The sequence below is a fragment of the Aptenodytes forsteri genome, unplaced genomic scaffold (assembly GCF_000699145.1).
Source record: "Aptenodytes forsteri isolate BGI_AS27 unplaced genomic scaffold, ASM69914v1 Scaffold659, whole genome shotgun sequence".
Taxonomy (NCBI): domain Eukaryota; kingdom Metazoa; phylum Chordata; class Aves; order Sphenisciformes; family Spheniscidae; genus Aptenodytes; species Aptenodytes forsteri.
In genome coordinates, this window is record NW_008795299.1 from 17,816 (window position 1) to 33,520 (window position 15,705).

General features: G+C 48.3%; 1 protein-coding gene across 2 annotated transcripts; it reads right to left on the reverse strand.

Moving 5' to 3' along the window:
* Positions 1–1,438: 1,438 nt before the first annotated feature.
* On the reverse strand, positions 1,439–15,705 carry HDAC3 (histone deacetylase 3). Of its 2 annotated transcripts, XM_009279340.2 has the most exons (14): positions 15,598–15,705; positions 10,366–10,508; positions 8,874–8,955; positions 8,030–8,086; positions 7,883–7,938; positions 5,698–5,831; positions 5,340–5,420; positions 5,178–5,251; positions 4,879–4,943; positions 4,414–4,503; positions 4,239–4,297; positions 3,536–3,615; positions 2,982–3,139; positions 1,439–2,692 (listed from the first exon to the last, which is right to left on the reverse strand). In XM_009279340.2, exons 2-14 carry the CDS (start codon positions 10,473–10,475, stop codon positions 2,623–2,625), a joined length of 1,116 nt encoding a protein of 371 aa, XP_009277615.2. In that variant the 5' UTR covers positions 10,476–10,508; positions 15,598–15,705; the 3' UTR covers positions 1,439–2,622. The 2 variants fall into 2 exon arrangements, with proteins under 2 accessions (XP_009277615.2, XP_019327634.1); XM_019472089.1 differs by lacking the exon at positions 15,598–15,705 and having other exon boundaries at positions 10,366–10,541.

A 15,705-nucleotide genomic window follows, 5' to 3' on the forward strand; every position in this document is an offset into this window, starting at 1 on the left:
GTGTTTCTTTTTCACGAGTCTGGCTAGTCACTGGAGCAGCATTTTGTGTCTTCTGATTCGCAAAGAACGTTTTCTCGGCTACAGAATACTAGAAACAAATACAGCTGACCAAATAGGGGTCAGAGTAAGGTCCATCTAGCCCAGTGCCCGCTCCGCAGCAGCCAAACAGCAAATGCAGGAACGGTACAAGCACAGGGTAAGCACACAGCAGTGCTTCTCCAGAGCGCTCACCCAGTCACCAACCATTTGCACCCAGAGTGTCTTTGCATTAACAACCCTGATTTCTGACACACCCCACCCCCCCAGTCCCTTTCTGAAACCACATTCACAGTACCTGGCGGCAAAAGCTTGCACGGCTCAACTAGGGGTGTGCAAAGCAAGCTTTTTCTTTCCAGCTGGCCCCTTGCAAGTTTCGTTTGATGCTCCTCTAATATCTAAATATTTGGAGAAACCCTGTCCCACACTTGTGGCTTCATAGACCTTACAAATCCTTTCCCAGCTCAGTTCTCTCTCCCCAGCTGAAGAATCCTCATCCATCAAGTCATTCCTCGTACAGGAGCTGTGCTATACCTGTGATCATCCTTCTCCACACTTAAGTCTAATTCCACCACAACTTATTTCTCTGAGCATCTAGTGGGAGTAACGCTGACTTACTGCCTGCTTCACGCTGTAGTTACATGAACTGTAGCTCACTTGTGGCCAAGCTTCACCTCCTCCCCACAAAGCTGACGCCTTGGGCTGGTGGTTGTGTAAACGTCCTAACAGGAGTAGGCATCGCCTGTGAACACATCAACAGATCTGGTCAAGTTGGTGTCTCCCTCTGGCCCTCACCTATCACGTTAGATACCTCCGGGTTCAGTACTTCTTTTTCTTTCCTCCCTCTCTTGTTTTCCTGCAGGTTTATTGGCGGAGGCTAGACCCAAGAGGAACGTCAATCCACGCAGGCCAGCACGAGCTTATTTGATAAAGGACAAGTGTCGTGGGCCTGGGGAGGGGAGTGAAGAGGGAGATAGCGGCAGGTCTAAAAATGAAGAAAAACAGTCACCAATACAGGCTTTAGGAAAGTGAGACTGCAAAGAGCAGACTCTTACGGAAACCGCAACTCAAAGAAACCATGACATTTAAAACAACTGCAGGAAAGGTTTCTTGAATCAGCTCTGCAGCTTTCTGCAAAGCTTTTACCGGAATCGGAGGCATAAGCAGGAGTGTCCACCAGCCCACATGTCCTCTTGTAAGAGAATTCAGGGCTCTCTCCTCACTGTGCACGGATGCTCAAAACTCACCAGCATACGCTTCGAGGAGCTGAATGCCCTCCGTTCATTCAGACAGGTCAGATGGCAGAGGACACTACCCTGCCAGAGATGATACGCGTGTTCTCAATCCTTGGGAGGACAGGAGCCAAAAAGGTGTGAGCATTAAACAGACAAACAACAGGTCAGGTAAGAAAAATACTGCCTCTTCATTTAATGTTTAAAGACATCAGTAATCAAACAAAACAGTACAGACAGTCAGAGGCTAAACCCCTCCCGCCTCCCCCAACGGCACACTCCAAACCACGACAGGTACCAGGTGACAATTCGGGAGAAGGAGCAGCAAAATCTGGGATTCGAGGCATGGCCAAGAGAACTCTGCTGTGTGAGGGCAAGATGACAGGACTTGGAGGAAGCAGCTTCCCTTACCCACGAGCAGAGCGATGTCTCCTGGGTACAGTCAAGAGGGAACGGTTTCCACTCGGAGCAAGCAGCCCAAATCTCTTGCTAACGCACAGAAGGGCCATGTGTGAACTTGGAAAACACAGCTGGAAGCTACATTAGAGGTGCAAGACACACTATGTACTGACCTTGGCAGCCAAACCTCTGTTCCACAGTGATTTTAGCCTCTCGAAGAATAAAGAAAACAGGGGAGTTAGGTCCAACTTGGCAAAGTGTTGCAGTACTCGTTTGTGAACGCAAAACTGAGTACGGGGGGAACGAACAAGACTATGCTCTGCATACATTCTTCCATCCTGCTCCATTAAGCTGCTCCCTGCTCCAGGGACACTCCCGACCCCTATCCCATAACTGGCCTTGTCTTCTCGAATGGTTTTCCTCGAGCTGTGGAGCGTCAGATGGTTAGAAGGGACATCAGGAAGCAACCCTCAGTGCAGGCTTCAGAGGACAATCGACTGGGTACCTGAGTGGAGGGCCGGGGAGAGCAAGATGTATCAGGTGTTGCTGCTGAAGAGAGGCAGAGATCGTAGGCACAACCACTCCAGCTCCCACCTTGCTGGCAGAAGCCTGCATGGGAGTTATGGGGGTGACTGAACCAGGGCGGTCAGGCTCTGAAGGCAGTCGCACGGCTGCCAGCCAGCACACAGCACAGATTCGAGCGCTACTTGAATTTCCATTTCCCAGAGCGGTGACAGCTGGAACCGTGACACGTGGTGGAAAGCAAGGAACACGTTTCACTGCTCTCTGCCTCTTCAGGTAGCAGAAGCCTGCAGCGGTGCTGTTTCTGCTGCCACTGCATGCAATCAAATACGAAGGGAGGGCTAACTGGCTCCTGCGTGGCCCAGTTATCTGCTCCAAGCACCCATATCCAATGCGGGGACCCCCGATAGTCCAGAGCTCCACACTAGAGCCCTCAGATCTCAACGTCACTCTCTTTGTCGTTATCGTGGTCACCGTCATAAAACTCGTTGGCAGCTTCAGGCCTGGGAGAAAGACAATCACCATGAGCAAGGAGAGCCCTGGCACCCTTGGGGCCAGAGAATACCTAGGTCACACTGCCCAAGGTCAGAAGATGCCCTGCACCCAAACACCCCATGAGATGTTATGTCAGGAGACCACACGTTTCTAGAGGAACGGTCCCTGGATAAAACCAGGGACTCAGAAGTGACTTAGTGACTGTTCTAGGAAACAGACGGTCTCCAGTATATCACCTGCCCATCCTAGCAGGGACAGGAAGGGAAGCCCGTTTCTCCAGAACAAGAGAGCTGGTACCTGCTGTAGTTTTCCTCAGAGCCTCTTTCCTCCGGATCAGGCTCATCTGTGCGATCGTAGCTGAGCAAGTCAGAAGGGACATCATGGATCTGCACGCTGGGAGCATGGTTCAGCATTTTCAGATTCTCAAATATCGTCTGCCTGATCTGATCCAAGTACTACGTAGAAAAAACAGAGACGGATCACCACAATGAGATCTGGCAGTCTGCACAGAGCCACAACTGTTAGCACTGCTACCTGCCTGCACCATCTACGTGATGGCCATGAGAAACATGTTTGTGCAAAAAGCTATTTATCAGAGCAGAGGAGGTGGAAGAATTAAGTCAATCATTTGAGACTCAAGCTCATAGAAAACAGTAAGACAACCCAGCAAGGTTCTCAAATGCTATGAGACTTTCTGACATCCCAGAGGAAAGGTCCTGCTTGTTTTTTGTCAGTTTTCTGCCGCGCAAGAATTCCTCGCCTGGGCTCTACCTGGTTTCACAGGACACAGCATCAACCACAGGGTTTTGGGAGTACACAGCTGATATTGCAATAAGGCTGCGAGCACTCACCTGCCTGGAGTTCTGATTTTCAATCCTCGTACTGACGTCAGGATGAAGGGTGAAGTCTGGAGCGAAGTATTCGAAGTACTCTGTGATGGAACAAGCAAGAGGGTTACAGCACAGAGGCAAGGGAGCCAGCCTGCACTGCTCTGCAGAGAGCAGAGCTCACTCTCCCACCATGCTACGAGTGACCAGACCTTAAAAAGCACAGTGATGTACAGCTCTGCAACGCAAGGAATTATATGAAACAACAGAGCATGCAAAAGTAACGCTCAGGTCACTGCATAGGAAACGATCCAAGTTAAATGATACATGACACAGTAAGGGTGTGTCTGCCCAGCAAAGCCTACAAATGGGTGGTAGGAGACGACTAAGGACATCTCTAAGATCAGAAAGTGCTGTCGCTTTGGCCCTGGTCTTATCTCTGGTCAATGCAGAATAGAAGTGTTAATTCTTCAGCTGATATAACAAATACTTTAGCTCAGCTAATGAGGAAAAAAATGATACATGACACAGTAAGGGTGTGTCTGCCCAGCAAAGCCTACAAATGGGTGGTAGGAGACGACTAAGGACATCTCTAAGATCAGAAAGTGCTGTCGCTTTGGCCCTGGTCTTATCTCTGGTCAATGCAGAATAGAAGTGTTAATTCTTCAGCTGTGATATAACATACTTTAGCTCAGCTAATGAGGAAAAAAACAGAACTCCAACTTACCACTGTATGGGAGCTCTTCGCTAATTGCTTCATCTACAAGCAATGACGTTTCGTAAGTCCTGAAAACCCGGAATAAGACGAGCTCAGTCCAGAGAAAGCTACATGGTGCATGCAGGGACAAAGCCCACAACAACTGCTTAACCAGTGACCTTCAACAAGCAGAGAAGAGACTCACCAGCATCGCGCCACGTTGCGGACTGTGTAACCACCTCCTCCCAGTACCAGCAAGGGGATGTTGAAACTCTTTACATACTCCACGCACTCCCTAGAAACGCCAAACAAACAATGTCAGAGCTGTTAACTGCAGCTCTGTTGACATTCGCGCGTCAGAAATGCCACCGTGCACTCAAACACCACCACGGCTGGTGTGATACACCTGCAGTTCAGGGCTTCCACCCAGGGAGCCTGAACCATGTGCTACTCCGTGAGCCACCGCTCTGCAGCGCCTTGTACAAAGCCTCATTCTGAGACACCCCCCCTCCTGTCACACGAGAGTTAAAAAAAAAATCCAAAAAACTGCTGGTGCTGCTGGAAGGCCGAAATCAAAGCTCAAGCCTCACAAGAGAGGACTTATTAGAGCCCTTCAGACTAAAGGATGGTCTTTCAACTAACTGCTGTGCCCCAGACCCGCTGTACTTACCCATGTCCTCTTATACTGAGGTTAAAACAACCCAAACGGTCGCAACCCAGAGAATCAGCACCGCACTGGGGAACAGAAAAAGAACAACTGAATTTTGGCTGCGGAGGCACTGCTTTCCAGACACACATCAGCATCCCCATCCCTTGGCCACCCTCATCCACCAGAGGGTACAGACGGAAGCTCAGCTAGGACTCACCAACCCTGATCCCCTGGGAACAGAAGGTAACACATTGATAGCACACCCCTCCAACCTACAGCCTCTAAAAGGGATGGACACGTGCAGAGGCTTGCTTTCTTACCTGCAGTACTATGCAGGTGGGCTGGTAGTAATCTACCACCTGGTTAATGACTGGCTGGAAGAGGTGTTTATAACCTTTGGAGAGAAAGGTAGATTAGTCATGGCTCTGGAGCAGAAGGACCAGCAAATGTCTGGGGAAAGGGAAATGGCAGGGAACGCTTACTTTGGTCATCAATGCCATCTCGTAGAGGCACATTGAGACAGTAATAACGGCCGCTCTCTGCACCAACTTCATACATGTCACCTGGCCAGGGAAAGACAGGAGAGTCACAACAGCTCTGAGACTTCAGAGGTGTGGAAAGGCCAGATCTGGTCTGGGTTTAGATCTCTTAACCTAGCTAGGATCCCTCTTTCTTACAGATAACTATACTTCTGTTCATCTCTAATTGCTTTTCCATGCCCTTTCTTCCATCATTTCTCCCCCCAGCTCTAATTTCGTGATTTTACACTTTTACACTCCAGCGGAGTTTCAAAGGATTCTGAAGCAAGGCCAGGTTCACACTATAAGGGAAAATACATACCTGTACCAGGAAAGAAATAGTTCCCATATTTATGAAATGACACTGTCATGACACGGTCTGTCAAGTAGAAAGCCTCCTGCACGCCATCTCCATGATGGATATCAATATCAATATACAGAACACGTGGGTGATATCTATTGAATACAGGAGGAAAAACAGCATTACTGTCTGCACCGCACCCAACCTCACTATTCCCCACATGCCTCAGTACCACCTGGCGCTCTGAAAACCACCACCGACATCTACTTGCCAAAAGAACTCACCTGTCCCACCCCGGGCATATCAAATGGCTTTCGATATGTGACATTCGTGTACGGTCAAACACACCCCACCACTAAAACATTTTCTTCTGATGTGCTTGGAAAGAGATACTAGAACAAAAGGTCTTCACACGGGGCCAGAAATATCTTGGAAAGCACATGATAAAGAGAACCTATTTTAACCACCTGAGGGTTAGAAAGTTGTGGGTTTCTGTTTCCCCTAACTAACATGCCGTTAGTAGATTTTTAAGAGCTCCAACGATTTTTAACCGTATCAGGAAATGAAAGGCAAGCTAGCCAAGGAGGAGGTAGGAACACTTACTTCCTCCACGTGCCAGAGTACTGGAAGCACTATTTCCCACCTGGCTAGCACCAAGAACACCAGGCTGGACTAAATTTACTGGAAAAGCAGCCTGCTGGGTCACAGAGACAGATGGTGAAGAAGGGGAGATCATCACAAGTGAATGCATTGGGGTAATCGTCAGAGCTGACGTGCTGTTGAGCACTGGAGACATGGCCCTAAGGCATCCCTGCCCGCCAGCTCTAGAGCTGCCTGCTCCGCTGGAGAGAACTTCTGCAACTTTTCACAAGGAAATACTGCACCTGGTGAATCCCCAAAGAACAGGGGATCTGGCATCCATGCCAAAACCCTAGGGGACTGGGGAGAGACCTGAAAAAACAAGACAACATCAAAACAGAGAGGAGGAGCATGTGGTTTGTGCCATCTGCCTTGGAACTATGGCTTTAAGCGTGTCTGCAGTGATGTGATCAAACTGGTTGGTGGTGCTGACCCATGCTGATGAGCAGACGAGTACCTTGCCTCAGTCTCCCAAGAGAGACATAAACTATAAGACAACCCAGATTATTCACCCCGTAGACAAACGACAGCAAGGAGAAAAAGGGGATGCATACACACAGCCCTTGCACACTGGTAAAGGGAGAAAGGGACCTTCCAAGAGCAAAGGCACTACAGTGCTCCCATGGTGGGAAGCAAACTCAAGTATGCAGCCACCTGCTGCAGAAACGGTTCCTGAAAACAGGGAACAAAAAAATAGGGACATATTATAATCTCCCATGAGGGGTAACTGGGCTGTATTTGAAGCCTCTGGCATATGGGACTCATGTGAGACTAGAAAATGGGTGTGCAGAGATACATGGTGAAGACCTGAGGTTCCAAACACAGAGCAGGGAAGACTGGCAGGGAGGAAGGAGGTACAAGAAACCCCAGTACATCCCATAAATCTGACTTCGAGAGTGAGTAAGCTTGCCACCACTCATGTAAATATTGTCTGGTCAACCCCAAATCTTTTTTAATTCCATAACATCTTGTCTCAGATTCAGTGACAAGGAGGGCATTTGAGAGTACAAAAAAAAAAAAAAATCACAGATTAATCCAAGAAACAGAAGGTATTTCTGTAGCTCCTCACATTCTGAATTTATTTTTCATTTTCTGAAAAGAAAAAAAAAAAAAAATCTCTTTTCTACTCAAAGCAAGTGTCCTTTGATCATCCATGTGTTGCTCAAGTCCTGCTCTTAAGCCACTCAAGCAAATCAAGAAAGATTCGAGTCATTTAACTGCCTCCAGTAAGCCATAATTTGCATTTACCTACAAAAGGCTCACTGTGGCAAAAACGCTGAGACTCAGGAGACCCTGAAATGAGTATTTCACAGATGGATGAGAAATGGAATTGAAGAACTCTTCTGTATCCCTTAAGCTGCACGCAACAAACCTGGAGTCAGATATTCCAATTCTCAAGCCCCCCTTCTTGTGCCTAAAGAAGAGGCCAGGACAAAAATCAAGTTGTTTGCCCTCCTGGACTCGAGAAAGGCAAAGCGTGGGGGGAAACAGAGAGAGGGAACAGCAAAGCAGCAGAGGGAAACCACACGCCAGCCAGGACAGTACTGCACTTGCCCCATGTCCTTACTTGAGCAGCTCCAGGATGCCGATAACTATGTCGTTAACATAACAAAACCCAGAAGCCTGCAAGACAGAGAAAACCAAGTAGCATTAGAACCGGATCAACACAGAGCCTGGGCCTCAAAGACAGGAGTACGCAGATTTGTCTCGTTACCTCAAACTTTTTGGCATGATGCAGGCCCCCTGCCCAGTTTATTGCAATATCGCAGATCTAAGAAAGGAAAGATAAGTTAGTTAAAGGTGACAACGTGGTAACAACCACCTTGCACCCACTTCCTCCGTGCACCCACTTCAACCTGCCCAGCCCTATGGCCCACAAACACCTTTCTGACCTTTCCTTCTCCTGCGGAGACCTTTCCAAAGCTCCATCTTGGTCGTTAGCCCAGCCAACAGTTTTGGTTACATCATGTCCATGCGGGATTAGTCCTGTGCTCTACATTCCCCGCTAGACCAGAAAAGATCATCTCCCACCTCCGCTGCTCCCCCTCCAGCCAGCAGCCGGCAGAGCACCTGGCACATACAGTTTGTTCCTGCACTTGTTCTTTACACTCATTAGACCTTTCTCAGGTCTCTAAAAGACTTAAACCTCCGTAGTTTTTTTGATACCCTCCTGAGGGACCCTCTTCTTCAGACGCTCTGCGGGATCTCATTTAGTGCACTTCCACAGCAGAGACCTAGCAGCAATCTTGAGGTCTCAAGATTGGTTTCACTGAAGACCCCAGGTTTGTTCTACAGCGCCGAGAGTACTTTGCGACTTTAGTATGTGCAGCGTTAGTATCCTGTGACTCCCTCTGGATTAAACACCTAGTAAATAGTTGTCTCTGACAGTACAGGAACGGTCTCAAGCTTAACAGTCCTGCAGCGCTAGGTATTTACACTGCAACACAGCAGTGCTTGCTATGTTGTTTTATAAAATACATCCATGAGGTTCTCCTTAAATTGAAAACCAGTTGGCTTACGCCTGTGTTTCAGGAATATAAGCACATCAGCTCAGTTACCTTGTTGTTCAGCTGTGTTGCTCCCTGGAGGGAGGCCCCAGTGTAGCGAGAGCAAAATTCAAAGAGGCCTGGAAACACTGGACTGAAAAAGAAACCATGATTCAAACACAGAACAACAACTCATTCCTCCCCCTTTCTCCAGAGCAAAGCCAGGAATAAAACTGTCCAGGGGCATTACCTGAGCAAGACCAGAACTCATTCTCTGCGAAAGAGTTAATTTGGGATCACTCTGACCCTGCTTATAACACACTGAGTACCAGCAGGCGAGCAATCTGGCTGCAAACACAATGGGAAACTCAGTGAATTTGATAATGGTTACCAAAGCTTCCAAGCTAGTCCTGAAAGGGCTCCCCTGCTCACAACGCGTGCCGGCATCTGTACTGCAGCCCTGCTGACATGTGCCCAGAGCTAGGACATGACGTGAGACACTGCATCAGGAGAGGGGAGGACTGGTCTGCTCCTGCACTTTCTCCTCCCTGGCTGTATCTGGAAGATCCTGCTCCCGCTCTGCTTCCAAGCGCACAGCCCAGCGCGCGGTATACTGCAACGGGAGATGAACGCTGCTCTTAAGACAGCACTAAGGCCTGATCCATCCCACCACGCAGAGCCAGCCCAGGCACTGGGAGGGTACAGGAACACAGGACATGGAGCCCCTCTGTCACCAGCTTGCTGGCATCATGCCACACGTTTCATTCACGGGCAAGCAATGGCTTAAAGACCGTGGGGTTTTATTTCTCCTTTCATTTCTGGTAAGAAGATGGTTTCTGACCATCAGAGCAGCAAGGTTACAGAACAGTCTCCTGATTCTCAGCCTAAATATTAAAAAACAGGCTATACTAGTATCTTCTTGGGATAACACTGTTCTCTAGCTAACATAACTCCTCCCATGCTAGTACTTGCAGCTTTCCTCTCCACAGAATACATAAGAACAATCTTACCCTCTGACAGCCCTTATAATCCTCAACCAGACAAGGCATATTGCTGTTTCCTCAGTCACCCACAGAGCCCTTCCACACATTTCTTCAAGTTTCATCTCTCACGAGCATTAAAGACTGGAATTGAATATTCTCAACAAGATCTCATGTAGTTTTGTACAGAAGCATGAGTATCTCCTTAGTTCTACCTGAAAATCAGGCTCTCAAAGCTGTCTTGAATTTAACATGCACACATTAAGGTAGCTAAAATGACAGGCAATTATTTAAAAAAATAGCATGTTCAAGAAGAACTGGAGGCTCCGCAAGAACAAGTAGAGATACAGTCTCTAACCCAACAAGGTTACAGCCCAAATATACATCTAAAAAAGAGGACTGCAAGATCTAAAGAGAAGGGAAAGGCATCAAGGAGGTTCCAGTAACACACACAGGAGGGACACACACCTCATTCTGGTTAAAAACAAGTAAGAAATGGGACATTCTAAAAGAGCTCTCTGGACGTGAACAATGCAGGACCACCCTTTCTGACCGTGGGTTCGCAGGTGGCACAGGGCACTCACCAGTCATCGCCCACGTTGAAGGCGTTGAGGCTCTTGGTGAATCCCTGCATGTTGTTGGGACTCACTCTCTGGAGGAAGTCTATGTAGTCCTCGGAGTGGAATCGGCACATGTCATGCTGGGACGCCTGGTACGGTTTGAAAACCTTCGAGAGAGAAAGGCAAGACTTATTTCCCATCCAGACTCGCGTTTGCTTTAGCTGTAAGAAATCTCAAGCGAATTGACAAACGACCTGCATGAGGTATATCAAAAAAATGTTCCAATACATCGGATCCCTGACTTTCGCGTTCATTTAAATTCAACAAGTTGCTCCATGAAGCCCCCTTTCCTATGGATTTTTCTCTTTCAGCCATAAACCCATCTCCTGCCTCTCATAATAACTGCAGGTCTTGCCACATGCTCTCTGATGCCTTCCTTCCCCCACTGCACACACACCCCTCCCTGGGCAAGCCAGCAGAATAAAACAGCTGAGTTCAAACCACAGCTTTTTTCTTCACTGGGGGGCACTATTCCCTTCTCAGTCACCAGCTTTCGTACAGTTTTAAGACCTTGATATATTCGGTCCCTCTGTCAGATTTGCCTGTAATGGGCTGGTAAGTTCAAAAGTTATTTAGAGAAAGCTCACAGGCAGATGGAAAAGTTGCATAAGCTTTGCTTCCTTTGGAAAGCCGGTGAAAAATGGTCAGGGAACTGGATGGATTCAAATTAAAGATCTTGTGACAATACAGGCTTGCCGGTGGGTATCGGTGTCTTCTCCCAAGTAACTAGCGATAGGATGATGGCCTCAAGTTGCGCCAGGGGAGGTTTAGATTGGATATTGGATATTACTTCTTCACTGAAAGAGTGGTTAAACATTGGAACAGGCTGCCCAGGGAAGTGGTTGAGTCCCCATCCCTGGAAGTATTTAAAAGACGTGTAGATGAGGCGCTGAGGGACATGGTTTAGTGGACATGGTGGTGTTGGGTCGACGGTTGGACTCGATGATCTTAGCGGTCCTTTCCAACCTCAATGATTCTATGATTCTATACAGGAAGTTAAAAATTAACACCACATACCTGGTGGAGGAAATTAAAGTTGCTCTGAAATCAAGAAGAGATCTTTTTTGTGTTTCCCAATTTCTCTTAATTAAAGCATGCACTTTATAGAAAAAGTGGAACATGGAAAAAAAACCTAGTAAGATGTACAAGCTTGCCTCCAAAGGGAAAATTTATCAGGGCAACTGCACCAACACGCCTGTTTCCCGGGCTAAGCAGGAAACACGTTAATTTTCAGAGATGCAATATACCCTAGCAAACACGTCGTCTCCTTTCCTGAATCGATCTGCATGTGGTGTGGTGTTTTCCACGTGGACGCACGGGGTTCAGTGTTTCTCGGAGGCTGCTGCCTCTGACAACTCAAACAAGGAGGATGAGGCCACTCACAAGCACGAGCCATGAGTGCAGCTGCCAAGGGTGAAGGCAAGACCTATTCCCCGCGAGGGCTCTGCACAGGTACCAGGAATCCAGACAGCTGATTACATCAAAAAAGACCAAAACCAATGCTGAAGAGTCGTCACAGAGAAGAAATAACTCTCACAGGATATTCAGATGCTCTCTTGGACAACAAAAAGTAGGGACGTGTGATTCAAAACAGAAAGGGGGGGGGGAAGACCAAAAGCTCCAAGACTGACGCGGCTGCTGGCAGAAGAAGAAACCTGCCTCCTTCCACCCTTCACCCTGCTCCCAGCAATCCCACCCATCTTCCGAAGCAAGCTCTGGCACTCAGCCCCCTCTGTCCGCTGCCTCGTTTTCCTAACTCCATAGAACTAACTCTAACTCCTAACTCTACTGGCTTTGCCGAGTTACTGAGTTGCACCAGCTCACGCAAGGATCCAACAGCTTCCAGATGCAGCACAAGAAAGGCAGCGGGAAGACGCAGCAGAGGAGCAGGGAAGGTGAGCAGCAGGACAACCCCTCTCTCTTTCAGGAACACTGAGCCTTGGTTCACCGTGTTCTTGTGCGCCGCAGCCACAGATACGCTGGGAAAGGTGCGAAGAGGTGAACCCAGCTGGACAGGATAGCGGCCTTTTATTTGGAGGAGGCAGAGAGGGCGGATAATGATGTAACCACAACACAAAGTTAACAGGGCCTTTTAGAGTCACAACTGACCATAATCCCCGCTTTTATTTGCTCGTAACCTTGCCAGTCTCTGGCTGTTCAGGATGAAGTTTCCTCTGCGGTTTTCAGCTTCACAATGGCATCTTGTGGAAAATACAACCCCCAAAAAAGGGTTTCAGGACAAAAAAATACGGCAAAGTGTACAGCTCTGCTTACTGCCTCACTCGGGCATGGATTTGACATTTAGAAGTGTTATGTCAGAATATGCTTTTTGCTGTTTCCGCAAGAAAAATCCCAACCCTAGGGAGGTTATTCATAGAATAACTGTACATTTACTGCACATTTACAGTAAAAACCTGAAAGATAAATTCTGCAAAGATTCCATGTGCCCTGAGTGTACTCCAGCTGCGTCCCCCCGCGAGCACAACAGCAGGTCACCGCGGCTGGATGCGATTTTACTAGGGAACTATATTAATTACACAGGGAAGCTTTTCTAATATTTAAACATACCACTTTAATTTCATATATTGCATCAAGGAACTGTTCCACCGGTCCATTTTAGCACCTTCCTTTAAAACCTGATATTGTGCTTTAGTTTTGGGACAGCTTATTTTCTATTTGCTTTCGCTCAACCCGCAAGCCTCTCACCACAGAAGCAGATATGCTGGCAGCGGAAGAGCTTGAACTTGAGCCCGTGCCAAACGCCAGGCGCTTGTACAGTGCTAGAGATAATGACAACGTTGTGCAGCACGGGCGGGCAGGTACAAAGCAGCCGAGATTTAGCTTTTCCCTCTGCCCCGCTTGTATTGGTTTCGCTGTTCAGACTTTGCCCTAAAAAATAAAAAGCAGGAAAACTGTATTGCTATCACGCTTGCAAGAATTTTGCACTTTGACCTGCCCATATAGCGGAGAAGACGCTGTAAACATGCCAGGATTAAAACCACTGCTCTAATCCTGCTCTCTTGTGCTCACAGTGATACAGCTTTGATTTTAACATTGCCCGATTCCCAAGTGCTTGAGAAGTGACCTTTAAGGACAGGCTTTTTTTGCTACCACAACAACTAAATATTTAGTCAGGTCTTTGAGGGCGCAAAGCTGGTTATAGCTTTGCTTAACGTCTAATGGTGGGGATGAGGGAACCTGGGAAGCTAATCAGTCTGGAGAAGTGCCTGGTCTAGCTGGAGAGGGGCTAGAATTTGCGTTTTTCTGTCTGACAGTTCTGCACAATCACCATGTTTTCACAGCAGCTCATGATTTATCCCTAAAGCATGCTGCAGATGTGAAAACACATCACCGAGACAAGCTGATCACGCTTTCTTCTCCACAGCCTCAAAATAAGCCCGACTCTATTACCAGTTACTTGCAATCATCTACAACTGCGAGCAACGATCTATGATCGAGTTCTACGATCGTTTTCAGAGCACATGGCTTCGAGTAACCTGCGGGGTCATCCAGTTCAGGCTCATGAGTAACAGGGGAAGCAGCTGGTTTGCAGAGCGTCACACGGAGCAGAGCCCGATTGCAGACGGCGAGGAACACACATGGGATGCACGAGCACAAAGAGGAAGGATGGGGGAAAAGTCACAACATCCCTCACAGATCGGCGCAATGACGGTTTTGTACCCATTTTTCACCTCCCCTCCCTGTTTACTAGCGATGCACGATGATGACCGTGACAGAAGCGCTCTTCACCTCTTTTAATGAGGTAATTCCCCATGAAAAGACACCGTAAATGCAGGTATGTCCCTATATGTACATATATAAATATATACATATACGTATATAAAACCAGAAGCGCCTCAAGCTGTAGCCTACAACGTTTAGAATAACATTCTGGGTAGGGGCCTTTCCCCAAGGCACATCAAACAGATCACAGGCTGCGGAGACAATAGGCAGCAGCTACACCTGGCCTCTGGATCAGATAACACGACCTGCAACCGCGCCAGTTAGCCCAGAAATTAAATCGCTCAGTGGTCCGAAACAGCTTAGAAGCAATCCTGCCGCACCGAAAGGGAGAGGAAACCAACAGGGGACAAAACAAGTTGCCCCCAGATGATCAGCAGCTGCAGGTGGCATGTTCTGCATGTCCAAATGGGCAAAACCCATCTCAAAAGGGGCAGAATGGCAGAAGACTTCTACCATTCCTGCCTTGATCTTGTATCACGAGGCATTAAGTTACACGCCCTGTACTCCCGAGAGCTTTTCATTTGCTCTGTGCTGCAAGAACGGGCAGAAAAGTGAACAAGGATTCCAGGGAAAGGAGCACGGTTCAGTCCGGTTTGCACCAACTGAAATAAAATACTTCAAAAGAGGGGTACCACACATTCGTAGCGATATTCCATCATCCCAAAACTAGTTCATTTCTTGAAATACGAAGATTTAAGTTTTCTTTTTGATTATCGCTACATGCTGATCATGTTTTGCCAGGTTTATGTGGGCTAGATTTCAGGGAGAGAAAAATCTTTCTAACAGTAACAACCGGAGTGCACTGGACTAGGTTGTTTGAGCTGGCTGGGCTACAAAGACTTTGAAGACCAGGTCGGACAATCATTTATCAGGTATGAGATGTGATTAGTGAGCCCCGTTAAGGCATCAAGGTGAATTAGCAAACCTCTTGAAGGTTTGGGGTTTTTTTTTCGGCTTTACTATTCTACGATCTCACGGTCCACAGTGGTCACTAGGTCCTTCCTGGAAGGGGCTACAGGCACAGAGATTTCACGTATGCTCCCCAGCGGCACTGCTGCAGCTCCAGGCACGGCACTGTAAGCACAGGTTTGAGCAAGACACTGACAACCAACGACGGTGCCTTTCAAATCAGCTGTGGGTGGTACGGCGGGGGCTCGGGACGATGAGAATGCCCGAGACTGCTTAAAGCCTTGTCCGCAACAACTCTGTTACCTCCTGTGCCAAAAGCGGAGCTGGAGGAGAGGCAGCGACACAAGAAAGCTGTGAAGACCCTACTAACACGGTCCAAGCCTTAACACGGAGGCCACGACTGAAGTCAGCAGGACAGTGCACAGGTCTCCGGCACCCTTCACGCACGCTGAAGCCTAAAACGCCCCAGCCCCCCCCCGCCGCCTGGCCGGGGGGGGGGGAGGGGGGGGGCCCCCGTTGGACCCCAGGAGAAGCGCCGCTTACGATCAATCACTTGTAGAGCCCGTAGTGCAGGACCAGGCTGTGGGTCAGCGCCAGGCGATGCGGCTTCATGGGGTGCCCCGCTCCTGGAAGGGAAACGACGCGGGGAGT

Bases quoted from the DNA above. Each gene is read 5' to 3' on its own strand.
- HDAC3 (XM_019472089.1), bottom strand. From the start codon at position 10,541: ATGGGAAATAAGTCTTGCCTTTCTCTCTCGAAGGTTTTCAAACCGTAC. The intron at 5,832-7,882 runs GTAAGGACATGG...TGTATTCAATAG, and splicing joins GGCATCCTGGAGCTGCTCAA to ATATCACCCACGTGTTCTGT. The intron at 4,504-4,878 runs GTAAGTACAGCG...TGGCGTTTCTAG, and splicing joins CTCAGTATAAGAGGACATGG to GGAGTGCGTGGAGTATGTAA.